Here is a 27,436-nt window from a genome sequence, read left to right as displayed (position 1 = left end):
CACAGACACACAAGTCCTATAACACACAAAAAGGCATTAACTTCTCAAGTAGGGTTTCAGCCTCTGGGATCTGTATTTCATTTTGACTGAATGACTCAGCTTACAGATCAAGGACTGAAAGTACAAACTCGGTAAATTTGTATTTATTTGTTAGAAAAGACTAGAGCAATTTTTAAATTTATTATTCAATTTATTTCACGTCTTTTATAAGTTTAATCTACATTGTGCAAGTCAAAGTGTATCTATACATTGTAAATGTTTCACCGATTCTGTGAAATTTGGTGCATAATTAGACCTGAAAACCTACGTCTTTAAAGGTGTATAGCCATAGTCAGTGTCATTATCCAAAGCCATGCATAAGACACTTTACAGATATTTACTGGGAAAAATACAGATAACTTCTATTTGACAACAAGTAAACACAAGACTGCATTATTGTTTCTTAGCTTTAAAGGTCATATTGTGCACAGCTCTCAAAAATCTTTACAATGACTAGTGAAAAGTCATTCATGCATTTCCCTTTGAAATTATTCAAACTTATACAGTACTTACAACATTCCCTTAAACAGTTTCCTGACAATTTTAGAATTTTTTTTATCATTGTTTAAGACTGTACAACAATCATAACAAAATGGACATTTTCACTTAAACACACAGAGTGGTAGAAATGCAGCCTCAACAAGAAACAGGATTACCATGAAAAGACAAGCAGCGATGGAAAAGAAAGAAAGAAATAATGAAAGAAGAGCAGGGTTTTAAAAACAGAGAAAGAGAGAAAGAGGCTGTTAAAGTAAGACCAGACAGCATCAACTGCACATTGAAAAGCATAAGAAGGATGAGGAAATCTGGGTAAGTCGTGTGAGAAAACAGACAGCGGAGTGCTAGAAGTGATGGCTGATGATGGCAATCCCAGCGAAGAGCATGAGGCAGATAAAGGAGAAACAGAAAGCTGGAAAAGGAGGTCAATGGCATCTGTGAAAGACACGAAAGACCGGCAAAGGGAATAATTCTCGAAGTACTCAAAGTGGAGCAAAGAGACAGAAGTAGACAAAAATAAGAGAAAAAGTGAGGACATAGAGACGTGGTTCATTTAAAGAAACTGATGAGGGGATGAAGGAAGAGTCCCAGAGTTCCCAGCACACACACTGTCACAAACACCCACAGGAAAATCCTGTCAATGACCATGGCAACGTACTTCCAGTCATCTTCCACCTGAGGAGAGAAAACAAAGGAAATTTAAAGTAAAAAGAATAAAAATAACCAGAGCACATTGTCTTTCTTTCCTCTTCCAAATGTCTTCAAGCGACCTTTGCTTAATGGTAATTGTGAACTTTATGGCACAAACTGTTACATTCACTGTTTTTTGTGCTCTAAAGACACTGTGGTGCCAAAAACATTTTGATTTTGCAAGAACAGCTATATAGAACCTTTATAGGCTCCTCTTGTTCATGTGAATCTTTTATCTCTTTATTTATTTTCTTATTTTTATTTGTGTAATTTCAGTTATTATATTAAATGCGGTATAGTATGACAATGTCTAAGGCAGGACAGGCAGGAAAAAAAAAAGCCACATAAATGGGCTTACACACTGTGACCCACGCAATCCACAACCCCCTACAAGACCCCAGAGTAGGAAGAAGTCATCCCCACACAAAGAGCATACTGGAGTATACAGATGAATGTCTTCTTCCTCTCACACTAACCAGTCACGGCAGATTGCTGCCCATCCCTGAGCCTTGTTCTGCTGTAGGCTTCTTCCTTTTAAAAAGGAGTTTTTCCTTCCCACTGTCGCCAAAGCGCTTGCTCATAGGAGGTCATATTAGGTGTTTCTCAGTTGTATTATTGTAGGGTCTGCCTTACAATATAAAGCACCTTGAGACAACTCTTGATGTGTATTGGCGATGTATAAATAAAATTGAATTGAATTGAATTGAATTGAAGACTATTAGGCAGCACCTTCCCCAGTTCTCTACCTCCACCAACCGAGGCAGACACAGAGACACTCCAAAACAGCAAAAGCTGCTCTCCAGCTCTCAGGAGGCTGCAGACACGCATAGTCCCACAGACCATCCTCATCCACCTGCAAGGCAAATGGGGAAACAAGACTACAGCGACCAGCCCCTCTAGGTAATGGAATTGATCAGCAAGGACCAGAGAGACAAATTCACCCAGTTGGTTTTTTGAAGAGACCAAATAATGTGATCTCCAGAATAATGTGATCAAGAAGTAAATTTCTACACTGATTAATAAAAAAAGCCATTTTTTGATTTCCTTTTTGGTCATTTTGACGGCATTTTAAGCATACATGTGTCCAGAAGTTTTGATCTGGACTCATGGAAAGATCTCGCTCCCACTTTACAGTTGGGAGGGGAATTGATTTGTTAATTTTAAACAATAGCTTTTACATTTTTGATAACCATTTGGGGTTCAGATATTTTTTAAAAAAAACTTGTTAGCCAATTATGTATTTTTAGATTCAGTTGACTGGGATTGAATTTGTCCTGTATGTTGGCTTTACTTGCTGATATTCAAGAAATTTAGCTTTGCTGATTCTGAATTTTCAAATGAAATAAACTTTCCATTTTGTATAACACGTTCTAGATTGTTAATCCCTTTCTCATGATGTCACGATGGTAAATATCTGGATTGTTTCAAATGGGTGATAGTTTGGAAAAGTGAAGATTTATACCATGTAGGTTGAAGCTTTGTGAATTAAAATCATTTGTCCTAACACAAGCATTTGGAAAGCTGTACAGTGTTTTAATCTAGTCTATAAAGAATGAACCAAATTCAGATTTATGCAGAACTGCTAATACAAATTTTCAGTTTATCCGGCCAAATGCTTTCTCTGCATCTAAGGAGACAACTGTGGTTTCTAATTTGTTGATAGAGCAATAATGTATTATATTTATTAGTCTACGTGTATTATTCACTGAGTGACGACCCTCGATAAAGCCTGTTTGGTCAGAATATATTATGATTGCAGTTATTTTTTCTAAACTTCTGGCAAGGACTTTGTAAGGTCAACGTTTATAATTGAAATGGAGCAGTGGCTGGATGGGAATGCAGGATCCTTGCCTGGTTTAAGAAGTAGACTAATGACAGCAGAGTTCATGTTTAGAGACAGAGTCTGATCATTCTGAATTTCAGTGACCATTCTGAAAAAAGAAGTTGCTTGTAGAGGCCAAAATTCTTTGTAAAACTCTGCTGGAAAACCATGTGGCCCTGGGGCTTTATTGTTTGGGAGATGCATTCATGGTGAATTCAGAACCACAATCTGATCGTCATTTATTTTCGGTACATTTATATATTTAAGAAATTCTGCAAGAGAGATTAACCTGTAGTGAGTGTAAAGCCTCATGAAAGTCTTTAAAAGATGTATTTATTTGTTGTGGATCATGAGTAATGTTCCCAGTGGAATCCTTTATAGAATAAATAGTTATTTTCTCTATTTACATTTAAACAGTTTAGGAAGGAATTTTTTTTAATTTACTGAACTTTAGTATTAATAAACGCTATTTATGGCATTGTGGCTTCCTCACATCCTTTTTATGTCTAATACATCTGCACAGTGCTAAATATAGTGTGAGTGTGGCCTGATCAGTCAGGTGTGGACAATAAGATCATGGATTCAGTGACCATAATGCCATTGTGTGAATATAGAAGGCCGTATGGCTATTCTGCATGCAAGAAGGATCCAAGCATTGCTAAGTAAAGCTGGAGCAGCAGCAACAATCATATCAGGACCATCCAGAGTGTGAGGAAGGAATGCACAAAGCCCTCTATCTGTGACAAACAAGAAGCTTTACACTCCCTTTGCAGCCCTCTGTAAATGGCTTCCAAGCCATTTACCAAGCTAGATAGAAATTCATCTATTATGCATAGATGAACCACATGTAGTAATGCTTGGTTATGTGTATGTGTGTGATTATTTATGTCCTGCATATATTTGGGGGGGAAATCTGTTCTAAAATCTATAAAAGGTCTAGAAAGCAGACATTTTTATTTTTATCACTTATGTTTAAGACAGGGTATGATTAAGGGGAAGTCATTTGTGAGTTTGTGGTAAACTCTTTGGTGCCTCTCTTGCCGGGAGATGCTGTCGTTGGCTGATTTCTGACTTTGTGTTTGCATCTCCCTCAATTTGCAAGAACGCAAAATATTAGTGAAAACTGGGTGTAGGTGGTCAGACTACGATAACTGATTCTTGGTTTGGTTGTCAAAATGTGTTAAATTTTCCCCAAATGCACAAAATAGTTCATTTTTGGTAGAATTTGAGGTTACAGCTTAGAAACAGCATGGTAATAGGGCAGTAATAATGTCGAAATAAAGTAGTAATGACCACACAATGTCATCTAAATATATGTAAGGTAATAGCTACCACGGTTTTTAGCTGACTTATATTAAACTCAAATGTATATAATGTGCCAATAACTATATATAATAATGTGGACGCAGATATATATCTGTGCACTTTGTTTAAAATCTGCAATGAGACCTAAATTAAATAGAAATGGCAAAAATAAAAATAAAATAAAAAGGCAATAATGTTTAGCTTCAGACTGCACAGAAATGACTATTTCAGTGCTCACAGGTTAAGATATTGTTACCAAAACATTAATAAATGATTTTGCCTAATAGACAATGTTACATTTAATCCATATTACTCCACTTTACTACCACATTACAAGCATTATAAACAGTCTATTATTACCAAGGTTTAAAAAATATATAATATTAATTAACAACTAAAACGTGGTTGAGATATGCTACTACTTGGTTATTAACCTGAAATTATATGTAATTCAATTGTATATCTTTATTGTCTCTTTTCCTCTATATTAACACCTAACCCCATCATGTTATTATCAAGCTATAACATGTAATGTTAACCACGTATATAAATCCTAACAAGGGTACTACCTTTAGGTTTTGCGCCTTCTTTGCTGTTATTAATGTCTGGATATTTATTTTAAGAAGCATTTCAGGGTTGTGCAGGCATCAATTTAGCTTGAGTGCCGCACACAGCTACATAAAAGTTTTTCAACATAGTAATGTAATCCCTGTAATCATAGTAATGTGGAAAAGTTATGTGATAAGATTAAATAGTGTGGCAAAACATTATTATAAAAATCATTGTTGATGCATAGTCCCTCAAATGAACATTGTTGTTATACCTGCTTGACCTTTTTTTACACTCTTGTCACAGAACAAAAAAACCATAAAAGTTTACACACCAAAGCCTGACGTATTGGCCCTCATTTTACTAACAGCAGATGTGTAAACGTGTGTGACTACATTGCGCGTACAAATGTCTCATGTATGAATTTTTAATACCATTGGCTTTTGGCAATTATTTCCAGTTTTACAAAACACTCTTATTACTATTTAACCATCATCACTCCAGTGGAAACACTTTGGAAAGATCTGCCTTTTCTTCCTCTTTGGACACAATTTCATAAGCCCAACTGTAATTTTTGGTGCACTCGATAACAGCTTTTCCATGCACATATTAGTAAATGGTCCTTCTTTCATGAAGCCAGGAGACTATATTTTCAACAATATATCACAGCCACTTAAAATATTCACTGTTTGTTTTGCTTGTAGTGACTAATATAGCCACAAGCCTTTAGCCTCAGGCACAGACAAGCAAAAAAGCTTGTTTTTAGCTCTTCTTTAACTGGATTATTTTTAACTTCACACTTGTAGCCCAAACCAGTTTTATGTTGATGTCACTCAGATTTGACACAGCTCTCTCTGAAAGCCCAGAAGGCTTTTCCCATCTTTTCTTGCATGCATTGTATTGCAACAAACTGTTGTTTCTTGTCCCAGTTCCGGCTGTTCTTGAAAAACGTTTCTGGCTTAAATGGAACCATATATCATTTAAAAATAAATTTAAAAAAATCAGTTCTAATTTTTTCTAATACAAAAATAGGGTTTGAATGATTTGTAAATCACTGTATACTGTTTTTATTTAAATTTTACACATTGTCCCAACTTGCTAAGACGACTCTATACACCAGGGGTCGGCAACCCTGGGCACGCATGCCACAGCTGGCACGCGAAGGGTTAACTGATGGCACGACCATAGCTGGACTGGCTACTGGGCATTTGCCTGATAGGCCGATGGTGATCTTTCGTTTTTATGGACCGCTGATTTTTTTTTTTTTATTTTTTTTTTTTTAAGGTATAAACAATGAAAGGTGGTGGATTGGCCACATGCTGGCCAATGTGTAAAAATAACTCAGTTGTTTGGTGGTGGTTTCTATGGCGGAGCTTTCACAGAGGCCAGCAGATGGATGAGGGAAAGGAGAGGCAGGAGGAGGAGAGACCCGAGGCGGCCGCCGGTCCGAGTGTCAGGTGAACTGAACTTCAGGTAAGAAGTTATGACCTGCAGTCTATCTGGGTCAGATATAAACCAAGTTTAGGTGGAGTTTATTTTCGTTGTGCTGACTTTTTACAGTCAGTTACAATAACTCGTACTGCGTACTAGCTAGCGTGACGGAGTTTCGATACAGCTGGGTGTATGCTATGTCACTGATAGTGAACTTTATTTTATTCATGAAGTTAGTTAGTAGAGTTGCAAACCGTCATGTAAAAAATGGAATCGTCCCGTATTCATAGAAAATATTACACATTTCGTATTGAGTTGAAAGGGAAAACAGTTTGTCTCGTACTTCACCTACAATGAAAAAAGACACAAAGCTGGAGTTATTCTGTGTCTTTGCTGCACAGCTGGCTCTTCTTCTCTCATTCTCTCTCCTTCCCTCTCCTGCTGCTACTTCAATCATGAAACTGATCAATGATCAGCTGATCAGCTTTTCTCTCTTGTTTGTTTATCACCCACTTTGCACCAGAAAGAGGAAACCAGCGGATGTCACGCTAAACAACATCAGCACGTTTAAGCTTGATCAGCTGTTGTTAGAATTTATTTAATATTAATTTCTAGTATCAGCTGATGTTTGCTGGAGCCACAGCTGTAAAAGCTGCTGGTCATGATATCGGTTTGGTTATCTGGTGAGAGGGAAACATGAAGATGAAACCAGGAGATGTCCTTACTGACTCATCAGAGCTGAACAGGTGATGGAGAAACAGGTTAACCTTTTAGGTGACATGAATGAGTTGAAGGGAAGTTATGAACTGTTTCTGAGAGACAAATAACCCCAGGATCCTTTTCTAAGTAGCTGACAGCTGGTAACTGTGCAGGGGCGGGTCTAGCAAAGTGTTGCCAGGGGGCCAGGTGGGGCATTAACAGGGAAAGGGGGGCACAAAGAAGTACTTTTGTGTCTTATTCTCATTTAAAATGTCTCGCTTTTAATAAATAATTATCTGAATCTTACAACCAAAGTTTTTATCTGACGTGAAATGTATAGAAATATACATTTTACCTATACCAACAAGACAGTGTACGTCACTGTCACAACACAAGAAAAACAATGGTGCGCTTGGTTTCAACGTAACTTTATTCTTTCATGAGTTATTTACAAGTTTCTCTTTGTTCACAGCCATTGACATGTCAAAGAGGTTAACACGTGAGGAGTGGATCGAAATTGTGTTGCTATCTGGTGAACGCAGTAACCGGGTCATTGCAGCAGATTTCAATGCAAGACACCCTACGAGGCCACCCATCTCCCATGCTACAGTTAGCAAACTGCTTGCTAAGTTTCGTGAAACTGGTTCAGTGTTGGATTTGCCAAAATGTGGACGCAAGCAAACTGTCACTAAGGAAGAAACATCAGTGGCTGTCCTAGCTTCATTCAGCAAGAGCCCACAGCGTAGCACTCGCCGCATGTCACTGGAGAGTGGCATTAGTTGAACATCCCTTCGGTGGATATTAGCTACTCACAAATGGCACCCTTACAAACTCCAGCTACTGCAGCATCTCAACGAGGATGACCCAGATCGGCACACAGAATTTGCAGAATGGGCAAAACAAAAATTGGAACAGGACCCTCAGTTCACGCAGAAGATTTTGTTCAGTGATGAGGCAAACTTTTATGTAAATGTTGAAGTTAACAAACAAAACCACCACTATTGGTCTGACACTAACCCACTTTTGGAACAACAAAAGTGATGGTTTGGTGTGGTATATGGGGTACAATGATAGTTGGTCCATTTTTCATCAATGGAAACCTCAAGGCCACTGGATATTTGAAATTGCTACATGATGATGTGTTTCCCTCTTTATGCACTGAAGCTGGCACGTTCCCTGAGTTTTTCCAGCAAGATGGTGCACCACCACATTATGGGTGCCAGGTCCGAGCATTCCTAGATGAACAGTTTCCTGGAAAGTGGTTTGGTCATCGTGGGCCAGTTGAATGGCCCCCAAGGTCTCCCGATCTGACCCCCTTAGACTTTTATCTTTGGGGTCATCTGAAGGCAATTGTCTATGGTGTGAAGATACGAGATGTGCAGCACCTGAAACTACGGATACTGGATGCCTGTGCTGGCATTTCTCCTGCGGTGTTGGTATCAGTGTGTGAAGAGTGGGAGAAGAGGGTTGCATTGACAATCCAACACAATGGGCAGCACATTGAACACATTTTATAAGTGGTCAGAAACTTGTAAATAACTCATGAACGAATAAAGTTACATTGAAACCAAGCACACCATTGTTTTTCTTGTGACATTACCAATAAGTTTGATGGCCCTCTTCCTATTGAAAAAAACAAAAGTTGCATCCAAGATTGCCGACTTCTAAATGGCCACCATGGTCACCACCCATCTTGAGGAGTTTGCCCCCTCACATATACTAATGTGCCACAAACAGGACTTTAATATCACCAACCATTCCCATTTTATTACGGTGTATCCATACAAATGGCCCACCCTGTATTAACAAGCATGCCATATTGGCCCAGTTTATTTTTCTTATCATTGTTGTGAGGAGACCATAAATAGCGAGTTCTTGTTATGGATAAAAAGTGTCTTTTTATTTTTTTTGTTTCAAAATAGCTGATAACTATTCGCTGATAGCTGCGAACATCTGCGAACAAATATAATTCTATAAAGTTGTTCTATATAGTGTGTAACTGTTAATATAGAGCGTTATTAAATTTATTGCTAATGCAATCATATGGCACATTGACTTCTGAGGAAATTTCAGATGGCACTCATCATCAGAAAGGTTGCCTACCCCTGCTATACACTTTACAGACAAAGTAATGGACCATCAACAAAGCACACCTACAGCAGCCACTCAGCCTTGGAAACTGACAATGAGAAGCTCTCCGCACAGTTTTTGTGCTGATGTTAACATCAGTTATTGAATCAGCAGAGTCTTGGTGACGTTTATGCATTATAAACACATTTTTTGGGTGCTGGAGGAGATTGCCTACCAACTAGGAGGTTGGTGGATTGCCCCCCCAGCTCAGTATTTTGTCCACGTGTTCATATATTAACACATGGACCAACTGAACTGAGCTTCCCCTGTTGCATCCATCGATATGTGCTGGACAAAAAATGCTTAACTATAAATAAAAGCACTGTATTAATGTGTGCAATTTGGCGGATGCACTTTGAGTGCTCAAATTGAGTAGAAAGGCGATATTTAAGTACCGTCCATCCATTTATACATTGTAAATGGATGGTGCTTCAGCACTTGGCAATAGTGCTCTGTATCTTAAGTTGGTCTTATCGTCATGGCTGAGTGTGGTTCTTAAATGCTTGTACTTTGCAAGACTGCCTCACAGTTGACTGAAAAACATCTAGGAGGAAATAAATTTCCCAAACTGACTTGTTGAATGTTGGTATCCTATTACAGCACTACACTCAAAGAGAAGTGGGCCAGTACTTTGTCTATATAGTATAACTTCTATCAATTTGAAAAGCATATTGAAATAAATAAAACTGTGTTTTCCACATTGCATACCTCTTTGGCTTTGTTACGAGTCCTCATGTTCTCTGCAATGTACTTTACGCTCTCAATGGCCTGCTTGATTTCGGGAGACACCACAGAAAAGGCGACGACAGCGTTTACCGGCGATGAAGCATTGATGGGCCTCGGCAGCTTGGGCAGCTCTGACTCCTGGGGCCCCTGAGTCTGAGGTGGCTGGGGAGGAGGTGGTGGTGGCACCACTGGCGGTGGGACAGGAGTCGGTACCTCTTTGCCTCTGTAGGGGAACCTTCTGTTCATGTCCCGTTTCATGTCACGGTTCATCTCACCATACTCCACACAGTTCATTGAGCCACCAGCTGAGGACGTACCCCCTCCTCCTCCTGCACCGCTTTCCAGCGGCGGACAGGCTACACCCCCAGTTATGCCTCCAACACTTACACTTCCTGAGCTACTTGTTGCTCCTATACTGTTTTTTCTTTTCTTGCTTCCACCGCTGCTTCCTCCTCCTGTCCCTCCTGTAATTCTGGCAGGTGAGGAGCAGCCCTGGTCAATAGGACGCCTCATCAGCATTACTCTGGGCAGCACGCCAAGGAACACAGCCCTCACCCACTCGGGCATTGTGTGAGTCATAGGTGTGCGGTAGTGAACATTCAGCACAAAGACAGTGATGACAATGCTGAGTGTGACAAAAATCATGGTGAAGAGGAGATACTCGCCAATCAGGGGGATGACAAGAGATGTTGAAGGAATGGTTTCAGTGATGACCAGCAGGAACACAGTGAGGGAGAGAAGGACAGAGATACACAGGGTAACTTTCTCCCCGCAATCAGATGGGAGGTAGAAGACCAACACTGTTAGGAAGGAGATGAGGAGGCAAGGGATGATGAGATTGATGGTGTAGAAGAGAGGCAGGCGGCGGATGTAGAAGGAGTAGGTGATGTCAGGGTAGATCTCTTCGCAGCAGTTATACTTGATGTCATGCTTGTATCCTGGAGCGTCAATAATCTCCCACTCTCCACTTTCCCAGAAATCTTTTAGGTTCACCTGGTGAAATGTAAATGTGAAAGCTGTTTTTAGAAAAAAATATTATATCTCAAAGTTTAAAACAAGTTCATTTAAAGAGAACTGAATCTGTCTTCATTATTAAAATAATCTATTTAAATACATTTGTCAATTTTAACATTGTAATAAGTTCATCATCAGTCTTCCCTTTGACAATGGCCACCCCAATCCATCACATTCTGAATTTCAGGTAAAAACACATAGTAAACTTTATCTGAAAGAAAGACAACAAACACATGTTTAAAATTTCCAACTGCTTCTCAACAAAAAAAAGTTAACTTTCTAATTCAGACTATCCAAAGTCTAAGCTGCAATGTACTGCCAAAAGCATTCGCTCATGCGTATGAAATTGAGTAATATTCCTTTCTTAATGCATAGGGTTTAACATGATGTCAGGTGACCCTTTGCAGCTGTAACAGCTTCAACTCTTCAGAGAAGGCTTTCCACAAGGAAATCATGTTTATGGAAATTTTTGACCATTCTTACAAAGACACCAATGTTGGACAAGAAGGCCTGGCTCACAGTTTCTGCTCTAATTCATCCCAGAGGTGTTTTGTCAGGTTGAAGTCAAGACTCTTGGTACAATGTAGTGAGATGAGTAACATTCTCCTGGAAATCGCCAAACCCAGACTCGTCCATTGGATAGCCAGATGATCGATCCAGAAAACACACCTCCACTGCTCTAGAGTTCAGTGGTGGCGCGCTTCACACCACTGCATACATTGCTTTGCATTGCGCTTGATGAAGTAAGGCTTTGATGCACCTGCGTGGCCAAATTCATTCTATGATGCTCTCTACTTACTGTTCTTGAACTAATCTGAAGGCAACATGAAGTTTGAAGGTCTGTAGCTACTGATGCTACAGAAAGCTGGCAACCCCAGTGCATTATGCACCTCAGCATTTGCTGATCCCCCGCTGTGATTTCACGTGGCCTACCACCTCATAGCTGAATGTCTGTCGTTTCCAGTCACTTCCATTGTGTTATAATATAACAGCTGATTGTGGAATATTTAGTAGCGAGGATATTTCACAACTGGACTTGTTGCAAAGGTGGCATCCTATCATAGCACAACACTGGAATTCACTGAGCTCCTGAGAGTGACCCATTCTTTCACAAACGTTTGTAGAAGCAGTCTGCATGCCTGGGTGCTTGATTTTATATACCTGTGGCCATGGAAGTGATCGGAACACCTGAATTCAATGATTTGGATGAATACTTTTGGCAATATAGTGTAACATTGCAAGTTAGTGTTGCTTTGTTGTGCAACTGTCATCTCTTAGAATGAAAGTGCATTGAGGATACTTACCTAATGGACTGAATAAAGAGGAGGAAGGCAAACATAAAAAATGAAGCAATCTAAGCAAGTTGGAAGATATAAGCACTTACTACTGTGCAGTGCTAAATAATTCTTCTCAATAATGATGCATAAAAATGCTAAAAACAAATAAATAAATAAAACTGACAGAGATTTCTTAATGACGTAACTGCAGGGATCTATTTCCTTTCACCCCAGTTGCTCCTTCTCACCTTTGAGCCAATGAGCACTAGATCAATCTTGGCCTTGTCGTAGGTCCAGGAACCAAACTTCATGGAGCAATTCTGGTAGTCAAAAGGGAAGTAGGTGATGTCCATGGGGCAGGAGGATTTAAAAATAGCTGGAGGGACCCAGGTGATCGTTCCATCAAATTTTAGCAGAGCCTTGGTCTTGTCTTCCACAAGGAAATCACCTACAGCACTGTGAGAGAAAAAGGCCAAAATACATATAATTAACAGATATGTTTGAAATTAGTAGTTGATTACAGTTTTAACACCACTAGGCAATGACAAGAGGGTACTGCTAGCAAGTGAACGCAAATTGTGTTAGAGAAGTACACAGGGTGCGCATATCTACTGTGTGTGGTTGCTTTTGATGTGAAAATGTATCTTCAGAAGCAAAAGAGAAAATAACATAAAATAGCCCAATATAGACATCTAGATTTCTCAGATAATGATAGATGGAAAACAAAATAAAATCCTCAGTGTAACAACCTCTTAGCATCTATGCTCTAACACTTACTTGTTGTACAAAACTATGTCTGGCCTCCAAATTTTATTGGACGGAACTCGTATGAACTCAATCCCATCAAACTCAGAGGGGGTCCATCTCAATTTGTAATCATTCCACACCTGAAAGACGAGCAGGGATTAAAACAATAGGATCTTAACAAAATCCACAAGTAACAAAAGAACAGATAAAAACAAAGCTCGTGACTGTCACTCACATGTCTCAGCCACAGGTTGGTTTCCATTATTTGATTCACCTCATCCTGAAAAGATAAACGGGGAAATTTGACGAGCCTTATTATTTATTTATTTTAATCAAACACCTATTTGTTATACTGATTTTACCCTCTTACCACTTTGACAAGCTGAGATATGGACACCTCAAACTCGACAGTAACCGGATCCGACACATTCTCTACTGGTCGGATGAACTGGTTGTACCTTCGGAATAACCTTCGAAATAATCTGTCCTCTGCCTTAGATGAAAAACAGCCTAGAAAAATAGGATGGAGATGTTAATAATGAAATGAAAAGATGATAAGTTATTGCCAGGGAAATAAGGGAGGAAACTGTCGCTTCACATTTAGTGAGCTGATATGTAGGCATTGTCCAGCATTGCTAGCAAACTGAACTTGACTTCAATGTAACTAAAAGCTCAGTCACTCAGAAGGATTAACATTAATGTCTTCTAAAGCAAACACTATAGAAACATAAAAAACACCTGTGTCCTGAAGGTGGTAATATCAAGGGTTTAATTCACCGGCGAGTGATAAAGTAAGAAAGAAATAAAGTGTGAAGGAGAGAAAATGCAAACAATACATGTGAGCTTTCACAATAAATCCATATTACTCAGAATAGCTTCAACATTTCCTCACTTTCATTATACGGTTACTGCAGACAGACCAAACAACACATCCACCTACAGCTTTATTAAAGGACTCACTCCTGGAGGTATCTAGCCATGCGGATACATGTAAGGAAATATGTTTGCAGCAGTTTGCTAAAGTTAAGCATCACAAATCAACTTCCATTCACCTTCATTGTACTTCTGACAGTGATGAGCAAAAAAGGTAAATCTATGCACCAGTCTTCACAGCACTGGGGCTTTCAGTTTGACTTTCAGTCATTTTTAAGCTGTTTATTCAATGACAGGAGAGAGGGCTACAAATGATCAAAGTGTGTTAGTTCAGTTGTATGTTTACATAGTCTCATTAAAGCCTAAAAGCTTGTAGAAAATCTGAAAGCACAAGAGGCTTTAAGCAAAACAGAATGATGTGTCTTTGGCCAAAGTGTCTGCAGACAAGTGACTTAGACAAGTGTGTCTAAGTCTGGACTGAAGGTCATACTGTGGAAAGCTGCCACTTGTAACGCTGGTGCTTGGGATGGCACATGCAGGCCCACGACTGTCCAAGCAGAAAATGTTGCCTCGCACGGGACAGCAGGCACTCACGCTATCAGCAAGCCCTCAGAAACACTCTTCTAGTGGCTTCAATGAGCTTCCTCACATCTATTCATAACTACAGAAATGCTTCCATTCCAGACTTTTTTTCACCTGCTTTTTATCATATTTCTTTATCCCCTGCTACCTTTTTTTTTTCTTGGTTAACTAAACACAGGATGCCTGTGGTTGGCCTTCTATACCCTTAAATTTTGAACTGTTTAATTTTGTTCAGGCTGAAAACCATTAAATAATAAATGCTTTAACCTCTGAGGCCAAACTCACGCATCACAGCTTCCCAGTCATGAAATGCCGGACACATTTTTCAGTCTACTAAGAAACCATTAAACCTGCACTTAGTGAACTGCATTTTAGAGATGGGTCTGAATGTATTCAAGTAGGACCCATATACACGCAAACAGCCATATTCACCGAAAAGGTTTGTTTCTTTGAAAATAGCTAAATAAAACATAGACCTTTAATGGGACGCGTTCTGTCTGAATCTGTTTCCTCTCTAAAAAAAAAAAAAAAACACAGAAAACTGCTTTGGTTTCTTATTTTGATGCTTTTTTTTCCATGTTTTTGGTCATCGGTGTGTTATTCGTGTCACATTTTAAACCTATCCAAAACTCCAAGCAGTCTGTTTTGCAAAATCAAGTTTATTCCTGGAGTTTCAGTGCTTGACCTTTATCAGACTTACTGCTGCTCCCTATTCTTTGAATTATTTGGCTTCCTTCTATCATAAGCAATTAAGTCATGGAGAATGAGCACCAACACTTGACAAATAAATGTATTTTTGGAAGTTAAGTGAAGTGCAGCAGGCAGTCTGTTAGGTATGCTGGACCAGGTTTCCCTTGACTGCAGACGTGTCTCAAAAAACAGGTAACTCAAATCAGTTCAATTCAAATCCATTTTATTTCCATAGCACCAAGTTACAACAACAGTTGCCTCAAGGCGCTTTATATTGTAAGATAAAGACCCTGAAATCAATAATACAGAGAAAACAGAAAAAACCCCAACAATCATATGACCTCCTGTGAGCAAAAATGAGGTGCAACGGTGGGAAGGAGAAACTCCCTTTTAAGAGGAAGAAACCTCTGGCAGAAAATCTGACACAAATTACTGTTCCAAAATTATGATAGCAGTATCCTAATATATTAAAGCATCAATCAGTGTACACTGTTATTATCAGGTGAATACAAAAAGTAGTCACCTCATAAAAAATTTGAATACACATATTTTATCATTTAATCTTTAGCACATTGTCATATTGTTCTCGAAATATTACTAGACTATTACTAATTGGTTTAACCTCGTAAGCTTATGCTTGTTTCCACATTATTACCCGTAGTTTCTGCCCTTTTACTCGATAACACAGATTTTAAAGTAATGGCATGATATCAATTTTACCAGCTTATTACCAAGCTGTAACAGAAACTGCGACCAGAAACATGCACCATCAAGCAAATGTGTATTTCAGATATAAACTGATACAAGGCTACTAAACTGGCTAAACTAAGCTAAAGTGAACTGGCATGATTTGAGTTCAGATGGAGCAGAAGCAGAATAAACCAGTGATTTGCTCTGAAGCAAGCGCTCCTCTATTTCCCAGGGTGCTTAGTTAATTATTATTTTTTTCATATGGCTCGTATGTACTCACACCACACAATACCCAACACAATCACCTTAAATAAAAATTGACTTTCAGTGAGGGTATCACTTTAATATAGCACATTCTTGAAGAAACTGTGTGGCAGAACAAATATTTCATAATAACAACCCATAAAGTGAAGTCATAAAGCTGTTCTTGCATTTATTACAACAGGGAGTACACTTAGATGAATATGGTTCAGACTTTTCAGTTTAGCGTCAGTCCATTTTTTCATTTTGGGAGACGAGCTCATTTGCTTACAAAATCTACAGGAATAAATACATTTTCAGAGAATTTATCCCAAGTTAGTTTCTTTGTGAGTCTAAAAGGTTAAAATCTAAATCAGTAAACACTTTTGAAGCCTTTTACTTTTTTTTTCCAACCTTAGATGCTAAACACAAATTTCCCTGGCAGGCTCAGCTTACACGCTAAAATGATATCGACTTCTTTGCTTCCATCAAACTCAGGATCAGGATTACCTTTACTCATAAAGCCGGTGTTACCAAAACAATCTAAGGCAGTAAAATGGAAAAAGACAACAGAAAACCGATGGTGGGGAGCAGTTATCTCGGCTGCAATCAAGAGGAGAGAGAAAGTATCCCTGAGTTAAGATTGTTGGGTGCTCTTCTACTCTGGGTGAATCACAGCAGACTTAAAAGAGCCTGTTAACATGGCTACAGCTGATTTTATTCCACAGTAGTGTGGTTGATTTTTGTTCTTAAGATCTTGCTTCCCTGTTAAGTGGGTAAGAAGCTGAAAATTATGTAGTGACTTCAAAACCACTGAAGTTTTCTGAGGTCAGTGGCAGAGGCGATCTAAGTCTTAAAGCTTAATGAAAAGAACTTTCTCTGGGGACACTTGTGTAATTTCTGCTCTCTGTACCTGCCTTAAAAACTGCCCACTGCTCCCTAATTTGTTGCACTCTCAGAACCTTGTTTAAGCCTCTAATTGGCTGAGGGAAAACCAGGGCAATTATAATCAGCCAGTTAATTGGACCTTTTGTTCCTTGTGACAAAAAAAAAATGAAGCCAATATATTTTTCCCCTTCCTCCAATGGCACATTCACTCCTCTAATTCCCTTTATTTGTTCTGGCACTGAAGATGTTAAGAAGCCTTAGTTTAGAGGAAGTTAATTATAACCTTTGCACTAACATGTCAGTTGATTATGCACAGCTTTTACTGCTTTTCCCTGAGAGTCAGCATAAGGATTAAATTTTGGGGGATGTGAGGTTGCTTCCAAAAGTAACGGCTGTGACTTTTTTATTTTCAACACAACAGTTTTGTAAAGTTTTATTATCTTATACATGGATTATAGCTGCTTCTTATCTTTCTGGTTAAGCAAAACACCATTACGGTCAGACTAACGGCTCTGTGTGGCCTCATTGACACTGACACTACCTGTTCTGTAGTACTCTTTGGGGGAAGGGGTATGAGGAGGTGCCAAGTGAGCTAAGCTAATATTAAAAGGTAATCTAAAAACACTGAGAACCACTGGTCTGGTAAGTGAGGATGGTAAATGATGATCTGGCATCGTGGTGCCAGGATAACCACCTCCAGCTGAACGTCGGCAAGACTAAGGAGCTGGTGGTGGAATTCAGAAGGAGTCAGCACAGATACTACAAGCCTATTATCATCAACGGAGCTCCAGTGGAGTGGGTGCAGAGGCAGAAGGTTCTGCACCATCCGAGCAAGAACAAAAGGAGCTTCTATCCCCAAGCCATCCAGGTCCTAAACCAGAACATGCACCCCACCCTCCCACAGCATCCATAAGTGACAGAGACAGGACTTATTCCTAACACATCCCAGACTGACTCTTCTAGACACTTTAACACCCATTTGCACAATGTACATTTTTCAGATTTTCAATTTAAAATTTCCAGATTGTCTATTTAATGTAATTAATTTTATGTACCTAATTCACTTAATTGCTGCATATAATGTCCTCCTGTATATATTCACTTAATGTATATAATGTTGCCTCTCGTTTTGCTAAGTCGAGGAGCATGTCAGGATACATTTCACTGGATGTTGTGCTTGTATAACTAATCATGTGACAAATAAAGAATCTTCAATCTCAAACCTGAAATGGAATGGTACTTATAATTTACCTTTCTACTCATTTGAGCACTCAGATTGTTTTCTTACTACAGGTCTCATTCATTCAATCACCTATGGACTTTGTATTATTTATACATACACTCACATTTCAGATACGCTTCTATTGTTTCAGACGGTTCAAACAAAGGTTTGGCATGTACCACTCCACCACTGAAAAAATGTTCCCATGGGTAAAGAAATTTTTAGTTAAGTATCTTTACTAAATTTCAAGTTAGTAATTCAAAATTCCGACTTACTTTGAAGTTAAAGTCAGTAAGACAAAATTTTGAGATGCTGAACTCATTTTGATTTGGGTCAGCCTGGCTGTCTTTTTGTTTTTTTCAGTCATAGAAACAAGCTATTGGTACAATCATTCAGATATGTATATTTTAAAAAGCCAAGTTAATGGCAACAGAAACCACTGGAACCAAGAATACCCTCAAACAAACCAACCCTAATGGTTGTAGCTAGAACTGAAAATAAACCAAGTCCTTTTCCTTTATCGGTTCACCTTACCTCAAGGTTTAGAATGAAGTTACCATAATCACTGTGCCAAAAGAAATCATGACATTCATGTTTCATTTCACCGGACATGTGCTCATTCCTTCCCCTCACTTTGTGCTGTATCAAAGTGACAAGCCTTTGTATTGCTGCACATGAAGCCAAGTCAAGCTGTCATGCATTTCACCCTTAAAAAGCCACATTGATTTAGAATTAGAAAGCCAAACACTGAGTCTGTCTTTGTCTCTTGTGGCTACAGGAGCCAAAAGCTACTGGAAGACCCATGGCCTGTGGGAGGCTCTTTGATCAGGCATGTGCTTAACAGGATGAGCCTGGAAGCCAGTTGTGGACACTCTGAAGGAACTAATTACCCTCCAAAAATACACCACTGTCAGAGTGCATAGAAAACAGATACAAAGAGAGAGACAGTGGCAAGAAGAGATAGGAAAAGTGACAGCAAGTACAAGGAGAGAAGAGCTAGATAGTGTGCCTTTGCTCTCCAGGGTTTTTGACAGCCTGACTTTGACATTCTGAATGACGCACAAGAGAAGCCACAATGATTACAGCCCGTCCTGACTGTCCCATGAAGCATAAGGTGTTTAATCTACGGTAAGTGTAGCTTCATATATGGGGGCTACAGTACATACACATAACTATGTGTGTTACTATTTATGTTCATCCACCTTTGACTTGACCCATTCTGAAAAGTAAAAGATTTTCTTCTTCACTGATGCGTGAAATTTAATTGCCACTTGTCTCCCTGCTTTCATCAAAAAAGATGTGGGAGGTTTGAGGCTGCATTCTCTCTGTATAAGATATTTTAAGTAAGCTTAGGTTTAGGTTTTTTGTTTGGGTTTTTTGGTGGTGTTGTTTAAAAAAAACGGACGAAAAAAACGAAATGCTAAGATAATCCAAGAAGTGATTAACTCTGTTAACAGGAAAATGAGCTTCAGGCGTAATCGCTCATTTTATTTTGTGCATTGTGTCAGAGTGGGCGGGAACAGCACCTGGGACACAAAATAATGAACCCAACGGCGAATCACTCAGAAAAGTAAAAGGTTTGGCACTGTTTTGGCATTTAGACTCAGTGAAATGTGATTTTATCCAAAGAAATAATGATTGATGTAACAAGATAAACACCCAAGGATTTAGCTGGCGTATGGGAAGGAAGGAAAACTAGATGGGGCCCCCTTTTAAAGGAGATAAAATACAGTATTTAGCCATTCTATGGAAAACGTAAATAAAAAAAGCTCAAGCCATGTCTTTTAATACGACTGACACTATGAGCCTGAATGCTTAGGTCTGCCAAGTATTTAATTAAAATGTATCCACATATTTAAAACTGTGCCTTGTTTTAGCAGAGGCTAGAAATGAATGTGTGCTGTTGCTGTGACACTCTTAAATTCAGAAATGCAGTCTGGGGACTTAGTCTGCCTGGAGTGGGTGGCTGTGATGGTTCTCACAGCACTGCAGTCGCAGCTGCAGGTAGTCAGTGCTACTTATCTTTCTTCCAGAGATGCTGAAGCAGGCCTGTCTATCATGCATGTCAGCAGTATTGACTGAATCAGTACGCAGAAAAAGACTTTGACAAACGCTGCGTCCCAAATCCATGGCAGAAGTTTTTGCAGTGGATTAGCTAAAGTTTGAGTTAAAGTTGTGTCCTCATTTCAAAGTGAGGAGTACAGAAATTGGGGGGGGAGGGTGGGACTTTGCTAAACTGCTAAAAGTCTTTGCTAAAATATGTAATTCCAATTCTCATAGTAGGAAAATAATGTCATCATTGGAAATTAAATCCCGCTATTTAAGCATCTAGCTAGCTACAGATGAGGAGCCGCCATCATTTCAAACAATTCAACAAATATAACCAAACACACAAACCGCGTCTGTGAGCTACATGTGCACTTGCTGTGTTTCCCAGGAAGAGGGAAAAAACATTAACACTGAGAGATGGAGAAGAAAGAGAGGAGAGGAAGATGAAGAATGTTTTCAATGGTAAGCGCTGCTCAGCAAGAGTGAGATTCAGCATGAATTTAAAGCTTACCTGTCATGTCCAAATTATATGTGTAGCTTTAAAGTCAGTTATTGGATATATACATGATGTTTTGTTGAGTTTTGAATAATTTGTAGTGATGCACTATGTTGGACTGGTTACATCTAGGGTACTAGTACCATTTTACATCAAGTGTAACAGATATCAATTTATATTTGGGGTGTTTAGGTGCTGATGAGATTCACTCATTGAATTCTATCTTTTATGCTAGCTTTATAGCCTCAGGTAACATATACTTATGTTATTTGGCTAAATCCACAAAAGCACTGAACACTGTAATAGCTTTTCATACTTTGTGCACAGTTTGTACCACTGTAAATCACCTGATTGAACAGGCACCTCGTATGCTGAATGGTTACAAGGGCCATGAACACTTCCTGTGTATGACTGCTGTTCATTACTCCCTTCTGTCTCTTCATAAATATAGGTTAAATGGGTATTGGGAAAATGTGTTTTGCAGATTTAATCATTTGCACTGGGGTATGTTAGAAATACAGTTACAAGAAATTCCCCCAGTTGACAGATAGTGGTTTCCATTTTGGGTCTAAAAGAGGGTAGTATTCCGATCCATTTGGGGAAAACTCTCCACGATTGCTTTAAGCACTGAGTGGGAAGAAAGCAATAAGGTAACTGATACAAGTGGCTCTAATGGCTTCATGGATATAATTATTCTTTAGAGATTATGGAGAACAGAGGTATTACAAAAGGTATTACAGATGACATTCTTTAAAGCTGTTAATCCTGCTTCTGTTCTTCAGCGCTTGTAATCTTATGTTCACTGAGATTGTGGAAAAACACAAAAAGAAATACATAATAAGAGAAACAGAGGCCACTCAGTAGAAAATGGTGCGTGGTTAGAAGAAGGACTGAGGCACAAAATGTGCTCATCTTCCATCTGGGGCATCTCGGACAACCTCCCCAGCACTTTTATTCTCACCTTCTATCTTTCCATCATGAAGTGTGACTCAATTCATTGCCAGCTCAGAAGACAAGGATGTCCCAGAGGAATCAGACAGCAGGGCTGTTTGGAGGAGTGTGTGTGTGTGTGTGTGTGTGTGTGTGTGTGTGTGTGTGTGTGTGTGTGTGTGTGTGTGTGTGTGTGTGTGTGTGTGTCCATAGGGGGCGTAATAAGGGTGTCTACACAGCATGTGTAGGAGCTAAGTAACTGGAGTTTGGTGGCAATAATCACATGACAATCGTGTTAAGAGGATCCTCAAGCCACCACACAGCCCTTAAGCCACATACTTACACACACATGCACACTGATTGCCTGTCAGATTTTAATGCAACTATATTGCTTCATGGAGGGAAACCGGAGAGCAGCTCTGTATTTCCAAGGGAATCTCAGACGAGCATTTAAGTCTGCGAGAGGAGCAAATACGCTTGATGATGCTGCGATGCAAAGCAGACAACTTCATATAAGCAGACTTAGATAAGTGCTACAGAGTAGGGTGGCTTAATATAAACCATTTCTAATGCTCAGATTGGGGGAAAAAACTCTGATTGTTGCCACGCTACACTTTTGAATAACTAGTTTTCTGGCTCTCTTGGCCTCTACGCTGTCAACCCATTAAAAAGCACAGTACAGTGAGATGAAGGGTCAAGGCTGAAACATAATGCGGAGTGGGTCAGTATAATGCGAGCGTGGCTGGACATCTCTCTCAGCAATTTGTGGAGATGCTGAAGGGAAATGCATCACGCAGTTTCACTCACCCTTATCACTCAGTCTCTAAGGTATAGCAGCCCATCCTGCTCTAAAATATGCTGATGTGCACCACAATCGATATTCCACAGGCAGTGGCTTTATTTTGAATGTCATAACTCCAACTAAATCCCCATGCCGTACAGATTTCTCATTCCTTACCTCCAAGCGACTTCAACATGATTCTATTTCTGACTAAAATACCCCAATCCCATGAACGGCAGGATCAGCTTTTCCTCTGTTATGAGGGCCGATCCTGGATAGCAGGAAACAATACCTTCTGTAGCTCACTAATCAGACCCCCACTGGGAGTGTTTGTACAATCTGTGTGTGTTTTTAGGCACTTATCTGCATGCACAGCTCCTGTTCATACCCGTAGAAAAGACCACTGAGCCAGTGAAGGATTGTGGAGGAGAGGGGAGCTGGAGGACAAATTAGGGGGATAGAAAAGGTGAGGCCAAAACCCTCCTGGTTTTCAAGGTAACCGCCTCACAACTAGTAACAATATAAAGTGGATTTCCTCTCACTAGAGCAAAATGTGCTCTGATATGAGAGCACTGACACTGTCATCCTTTTAAGGCACTGTTTTGAAATTCATTCAGTTCAAGGGCAAAGCAGCAAGGCTGCTGGCTGTAGCAAATCTCTCCAGCTGAAGGGAATGACAGGACAGAGGGAGGCATAAAAAGAGACAATTGAGGGACTTTATGTGTCTTACAGAAACACATCCCTTCTCCTTAACTGTGAGTCTGTGTTAGGTTGCTACACAGGATGACTAGAGCATGACAGTACAAAGGCACTTAGTGCAGATCCCCAGGGAGGACTCCAGGTGCCACATGTGGAGCAAACTCCCCACCACACTCAGGACTTTGAAATGAAAAAAACAACAATTTAATTACTCCTCCTCCTAGTGTCTGTAGGAAGGATGCATGTTCAGCCGCCCATTCCCAGGAAAGCAATTGGGATATCTGGAATACCTCAAGGAATATTTGGGTGTTTATCACGAGAAATGACTTCTATTAAGGCTGGAGGTGACCAGTAGAAAAAATAAAAACCTATTATCTACATATCATTAACTACCTAAGATCTGAATTTGAATTTCTGTCCTCTAACCAACCAGCCAAATGTTGCCTAACTGAAAAAGCTATCTGGCGAAATAGTCCCAGCTAGCTTTAGTTAAGGCTAAAACAAAATGTATTTACAATTTTATATTTCAGTATTTAAAAACATTCACTCAAAAAGTTGCTTCTCAGTTTAGTTTGTTAGTCAATATAAAATCTAATTAAATTAGCCATTAAAACTTTAACTCCAACTAAACTACTGATAGTCATAAATATTATAGATCCTTTAACATTAGCCACTGGTTTCTGAAGTCTCATTTTAATAGTCATTCCAAACCAAGTGGAAATTTCTGAGTTCCCAGCTGGAATGTTTTACTGGAATGGATTTCCAAATCGAAAAGTCGAAAGATCCCCACCAAACCCAACTTAACCAAGATGGCGGCACAGCACATAAACATTATTCAAACTGTAAAATTTTTTATCTGTGCTGCCACTGTTGTGTATAAATGTATAACCGAAAGTGTGTGGCCAAGCCCATAGACTCAGCAGGAAAGTAGCGGCTTCAAACTTTAACAGAATGGATGCAGTCGGATAAAGACAGAAATAACTGCAGCACCACAGCTATCGCCATCTGGTGGCCTTCAGATAGAATGAAGCTTTTGGTTTTAAGATCTTTCCCACTGCCTTTGTTTTTCCAGTCTGGAAACTAAATATAAACCACTAAATATATGATTGTGATTTTTGTGTGAAGTGAAAAAAAATTACCATTTAAGTATGAAATGAAGGCACTGCAGCTTTTTTTTATCATTTATTTTATCCCACACACACATCCCCATTAAAGGTGTTCCCATTGGTGAAGACACTCTCTGAAGAAGCGTGTCTATATTTGTGGAAGTGAATGGGAGAAAACTTAAGATTAAAATAACCATCAAGTTACATGGGAATACGACACAAAGCTTCCTCTTTAGAGCATTTATCTACTCTTTGTTTTTTCTCTGGTTCCCCAAGGAGCTACTCAAAGACCCCACTATTCTAAAGCACACAAAAGACTGACAGCCTTACACAACCCAAAGGCAGAAGCAAAAAGAAAATGTGTGCACAGGTGATTTTAAATACAAGAAAATAAAGAAATGGGTTGCACATAGAGAAAAGCAAAGTGCAGACAAACTAGTAGTTTGATTATTATTAAAGCATAAGGAAAATTTTAGTTTTGTTGGTCAATTCTAGTCCATTTTTTAAGTACCAAGGTTACTTATAGTAATTACCCCAGGCAACCATCTGCTTGCCTGTGCAGTGTTGTGGTGCTAGTCTGAATCTTGACCTCTGAACTCTGCAGAAGTCCCCAAGCCCTTCACACCTTGTGAAACCAGGGATGAAATCTGTATGGACACTTACCAAGCAGTTTGTCACCCCTATGTTGCGTCACTTTTGGCATTGATGGTCAATGTGAGCTACATGCTGACATGTTAAGCTCTAAGTCATCAACCTTATATAAAAAGTAACCAAACCCGATGTGTAGACTAAAATCTAACAATTATACAGTGTGCTTACATCCCACTGTTCTCACTCTCTGCAGCATAACAGTGACTCCACAAGTTCGAAAAGCACGGGGTATTATATTTCACAGGCACGTGGGATTTGTTATTGGCTGGGAACAATTTCCCATGGACAAATGTTGTGCCCTGTGTCGTGAAGTAGTGTGAAACAAGTACGTTAAACGCAAAAAAGAACAAAGCAAAACGGTCTTGTTTTGTAAGATGTGCGCTGCTGGTGCCCCAGAGGAATTTGAGAAGAATATGGCTGTTCACTGTTTCGCCATTTCAGCGATTTGACAACATCAGCGTGCATGCGTGCCCAAATACAAATTAACTGGGTTGATAAACTGAGGTAAAGTTTGGGTTGCTCTGCCTTTATCCTGACTGGCTTTAATGGATCTTCCTATCTGGACTGAAAAGAGATGCAGTTTCTTGTCACTGAGAAGCGCACAAAGGAGTCAACTCGAGGTCAGTTTGGCAGCCAAAAATACTTAAAACTGACATGACAAGTAAGGAAAACACAGAAAGTGATGGTTTAAAAGTACTGAGTAAGAGGCACTTTCAGCGATGCACGGAGCGCCGTGTCCTACCTTGCGCTGCGAGGATCACCAGCAGGAGGATGTTTGTTAGTTTCCCGAAGAGATTCATGGAGACATCGGCGCTTCGCGAGTTTTTTGGATATAAATAGCGATGCTGAACAATGACTTCTCGTAATAATCTGCTGCAGATGTCTGTGAAGCCTCAAGATTAGAGCATCTTTTTCCTTTGCGCTCCCGAACGCGGAGAGGTTGGTGCGCTCTGCCGACATGGACAACTTCTGCACGTCCCGCCTCCCCCTGCCTCCCCCGGCACTGCGTCCCACACGCTTGCGCGCGCACACAAACACGCACACCTAAGGGTCAAACCTTGCGATCTGACTCAGAGTGACTCAGAGGTGATAGGTCTGGAATAATTAAATGGTTTCGAATATGGCTCTAGGAGCGTAAGGGTCGTACAGAAAAAAACATTCATAAAACTCTCCTATTCAGTGTTTGACGCGGGTTTTGTGAAAATTAGGAACATTTCTTTTAAAAAAAAATGAACAACTCAAATATCCCTACCTCAGACAATTATCCCCTGAGAGAAAGATGCAGCACTCACCTACACGCACATTTTCAGCACTGAGCTGTAAATGACCTATTTAGTCACTTAATTGATTTTGCAACCATAACAATGTTCAGGCAGCTTAAAGCATTAGCGACTCAATAATAGAGTCTTGAAGGCTGCAGAGTCTGCCCAAATCATATAATGCAAAGCCATTAACGCACAGCAGCACTGCATGGAATTGCACTGAAATTATTCTGGAGCACCCAAGACCTATGATTGACTACTGCCTGGTCCTTAAAGGAACAATAATGGAATGGTTGGTTTTGGATGCCTGTAAGTGAAATTGGGGTTCATTTACTTCTTGAAACAACATCTTTAATTTGTATCTTAGTTTAGGGAATAAAATCTTTAAGCTCCAGTTCTGAATATAACATAAAAGCATAAAATCTACATCCAAAGTGGGGTTTTTCTTCTTTTCTACAAATTTTATAAAATCATCTTTAATGCACAGAATCCTGTTCATGAGACACCTAAATACCAGGATGGGCACAGCAGACTTTTGCATTATTTGTCCTTTAATATCTTATGTAACTGTGTTCATATGTGCATGCATGTATTGAATATTCAACAGCATAAAATGTGCTTGTATCAGTTTGCTGTTGACACATGTGATTAAAATAATAGGAACTGCTGCTATATTTGCTTTTTGCCAAGATTAGTTAACCAGTGAACAGTGCAATTATGTGACAGCATAAGATAGTTTATTTTGCTTGCCTGTATATTTGTGACTATGCTTTCCTTGTCCAGACCAAATTGCAACTAATGTATCAGTTTAATGTTAAAGTGGGGCCAGTAACTCTGATACAGTATGTGATGTTAATTGTTAAACTGCAAAGTACCTTGTATGTTCGAAGTTGGCAGGTAAGAGGCCAAGAGGCTAAAGACGAGTGCAGTGGCTCGGGCCTCAATTTTAAGCTCAATTAGGTTTTTCATTGATGAGTGAAGTCAAGCGAGGCTGTTGTTGGGGCTTGCCTGGGGAAAGCTTCAATTACTAAGTGCCTAAAATGGGTCAATGGAAGACCCTAAAAGAATAAGAAAGAAAGGCTTTGTTAGAGAGAGAGAGACAGAGGTAGTGTGACTGGTAAAGTTAAAGAGATATGGACAACTAATATGCAGTCAGATCAGCTGACCATGAAATGCTATAAAGCTCCAAAATAGATGGGATGTTGTGAGGGAGTGTCGCTGAGGAAGAGAAGAGAAGATTTTTCTAATTTCGCAAGATGTAAAGAAAAGCAGTCTTCACCCTTCGCCTGAGACTGGAGAGAAACAGGAGATCTTTCTTTTTTTCCCTTCATTCCCTTTCATTTTGTCTTT

At 39.5% G+C, this 27,436-nt stretch overlaps 1 protein-coding gene across 1 annotated transcript; it reads right to left on the bottom strand.

The window, feature by feature from the left end:
- Positions 1–168: 168 nt before the first annotated feature.
- On the bottom strand, positions 169–25,812 carry LOC146582392 (neuronal acetylcholine receptor subunit alpha-3-like). Its single transcript, XM_085296224.1, has 7 exons — positions 25,567–25,812; positions 13,298–13,437; positions 13,163–13,207; positions 12,958–13,067; positions 12,429–12,636; positions 9,872–10,882; positions 169–1,212 (listed from the first exon to the last, which is right to left on the bottom strand). Exons 1-7 carry the CDS (start codon positions 25,622–25,624, stop codon positions 1,087–1,089), a joined length of 1,698 nt encoding a protein of 565 aa, XP_085152350.1. The 5' UTR covers positions 25,625–25,812; the 3' UTR covers positions 169–1,086.
- Between the last annotated feature and the right edge of the window lie 1,624 nt (positions 25,813–27,436).

Source organism: Mchenga conophoros, linkage group LG2 (assembly GCF_057382185.1).
Source record: "Mchenga conophoros isolate Kocher_MC1m ecotype Shallow Benthic linkage group LG2, M_conophoros_male_GT1.1, whole genome shotgun sequence".
Lineage (NCBI taxonomy): Eukaryota > Metazoa > Chordata > Actinopteri > Cichliformes > Cichlidae > Mchenga > Mchenga conophoros.
Note: the sequence above shows the minus strand (reverse complement) of the source record. Positions and strands in the feature narration are given on the sequence as shown.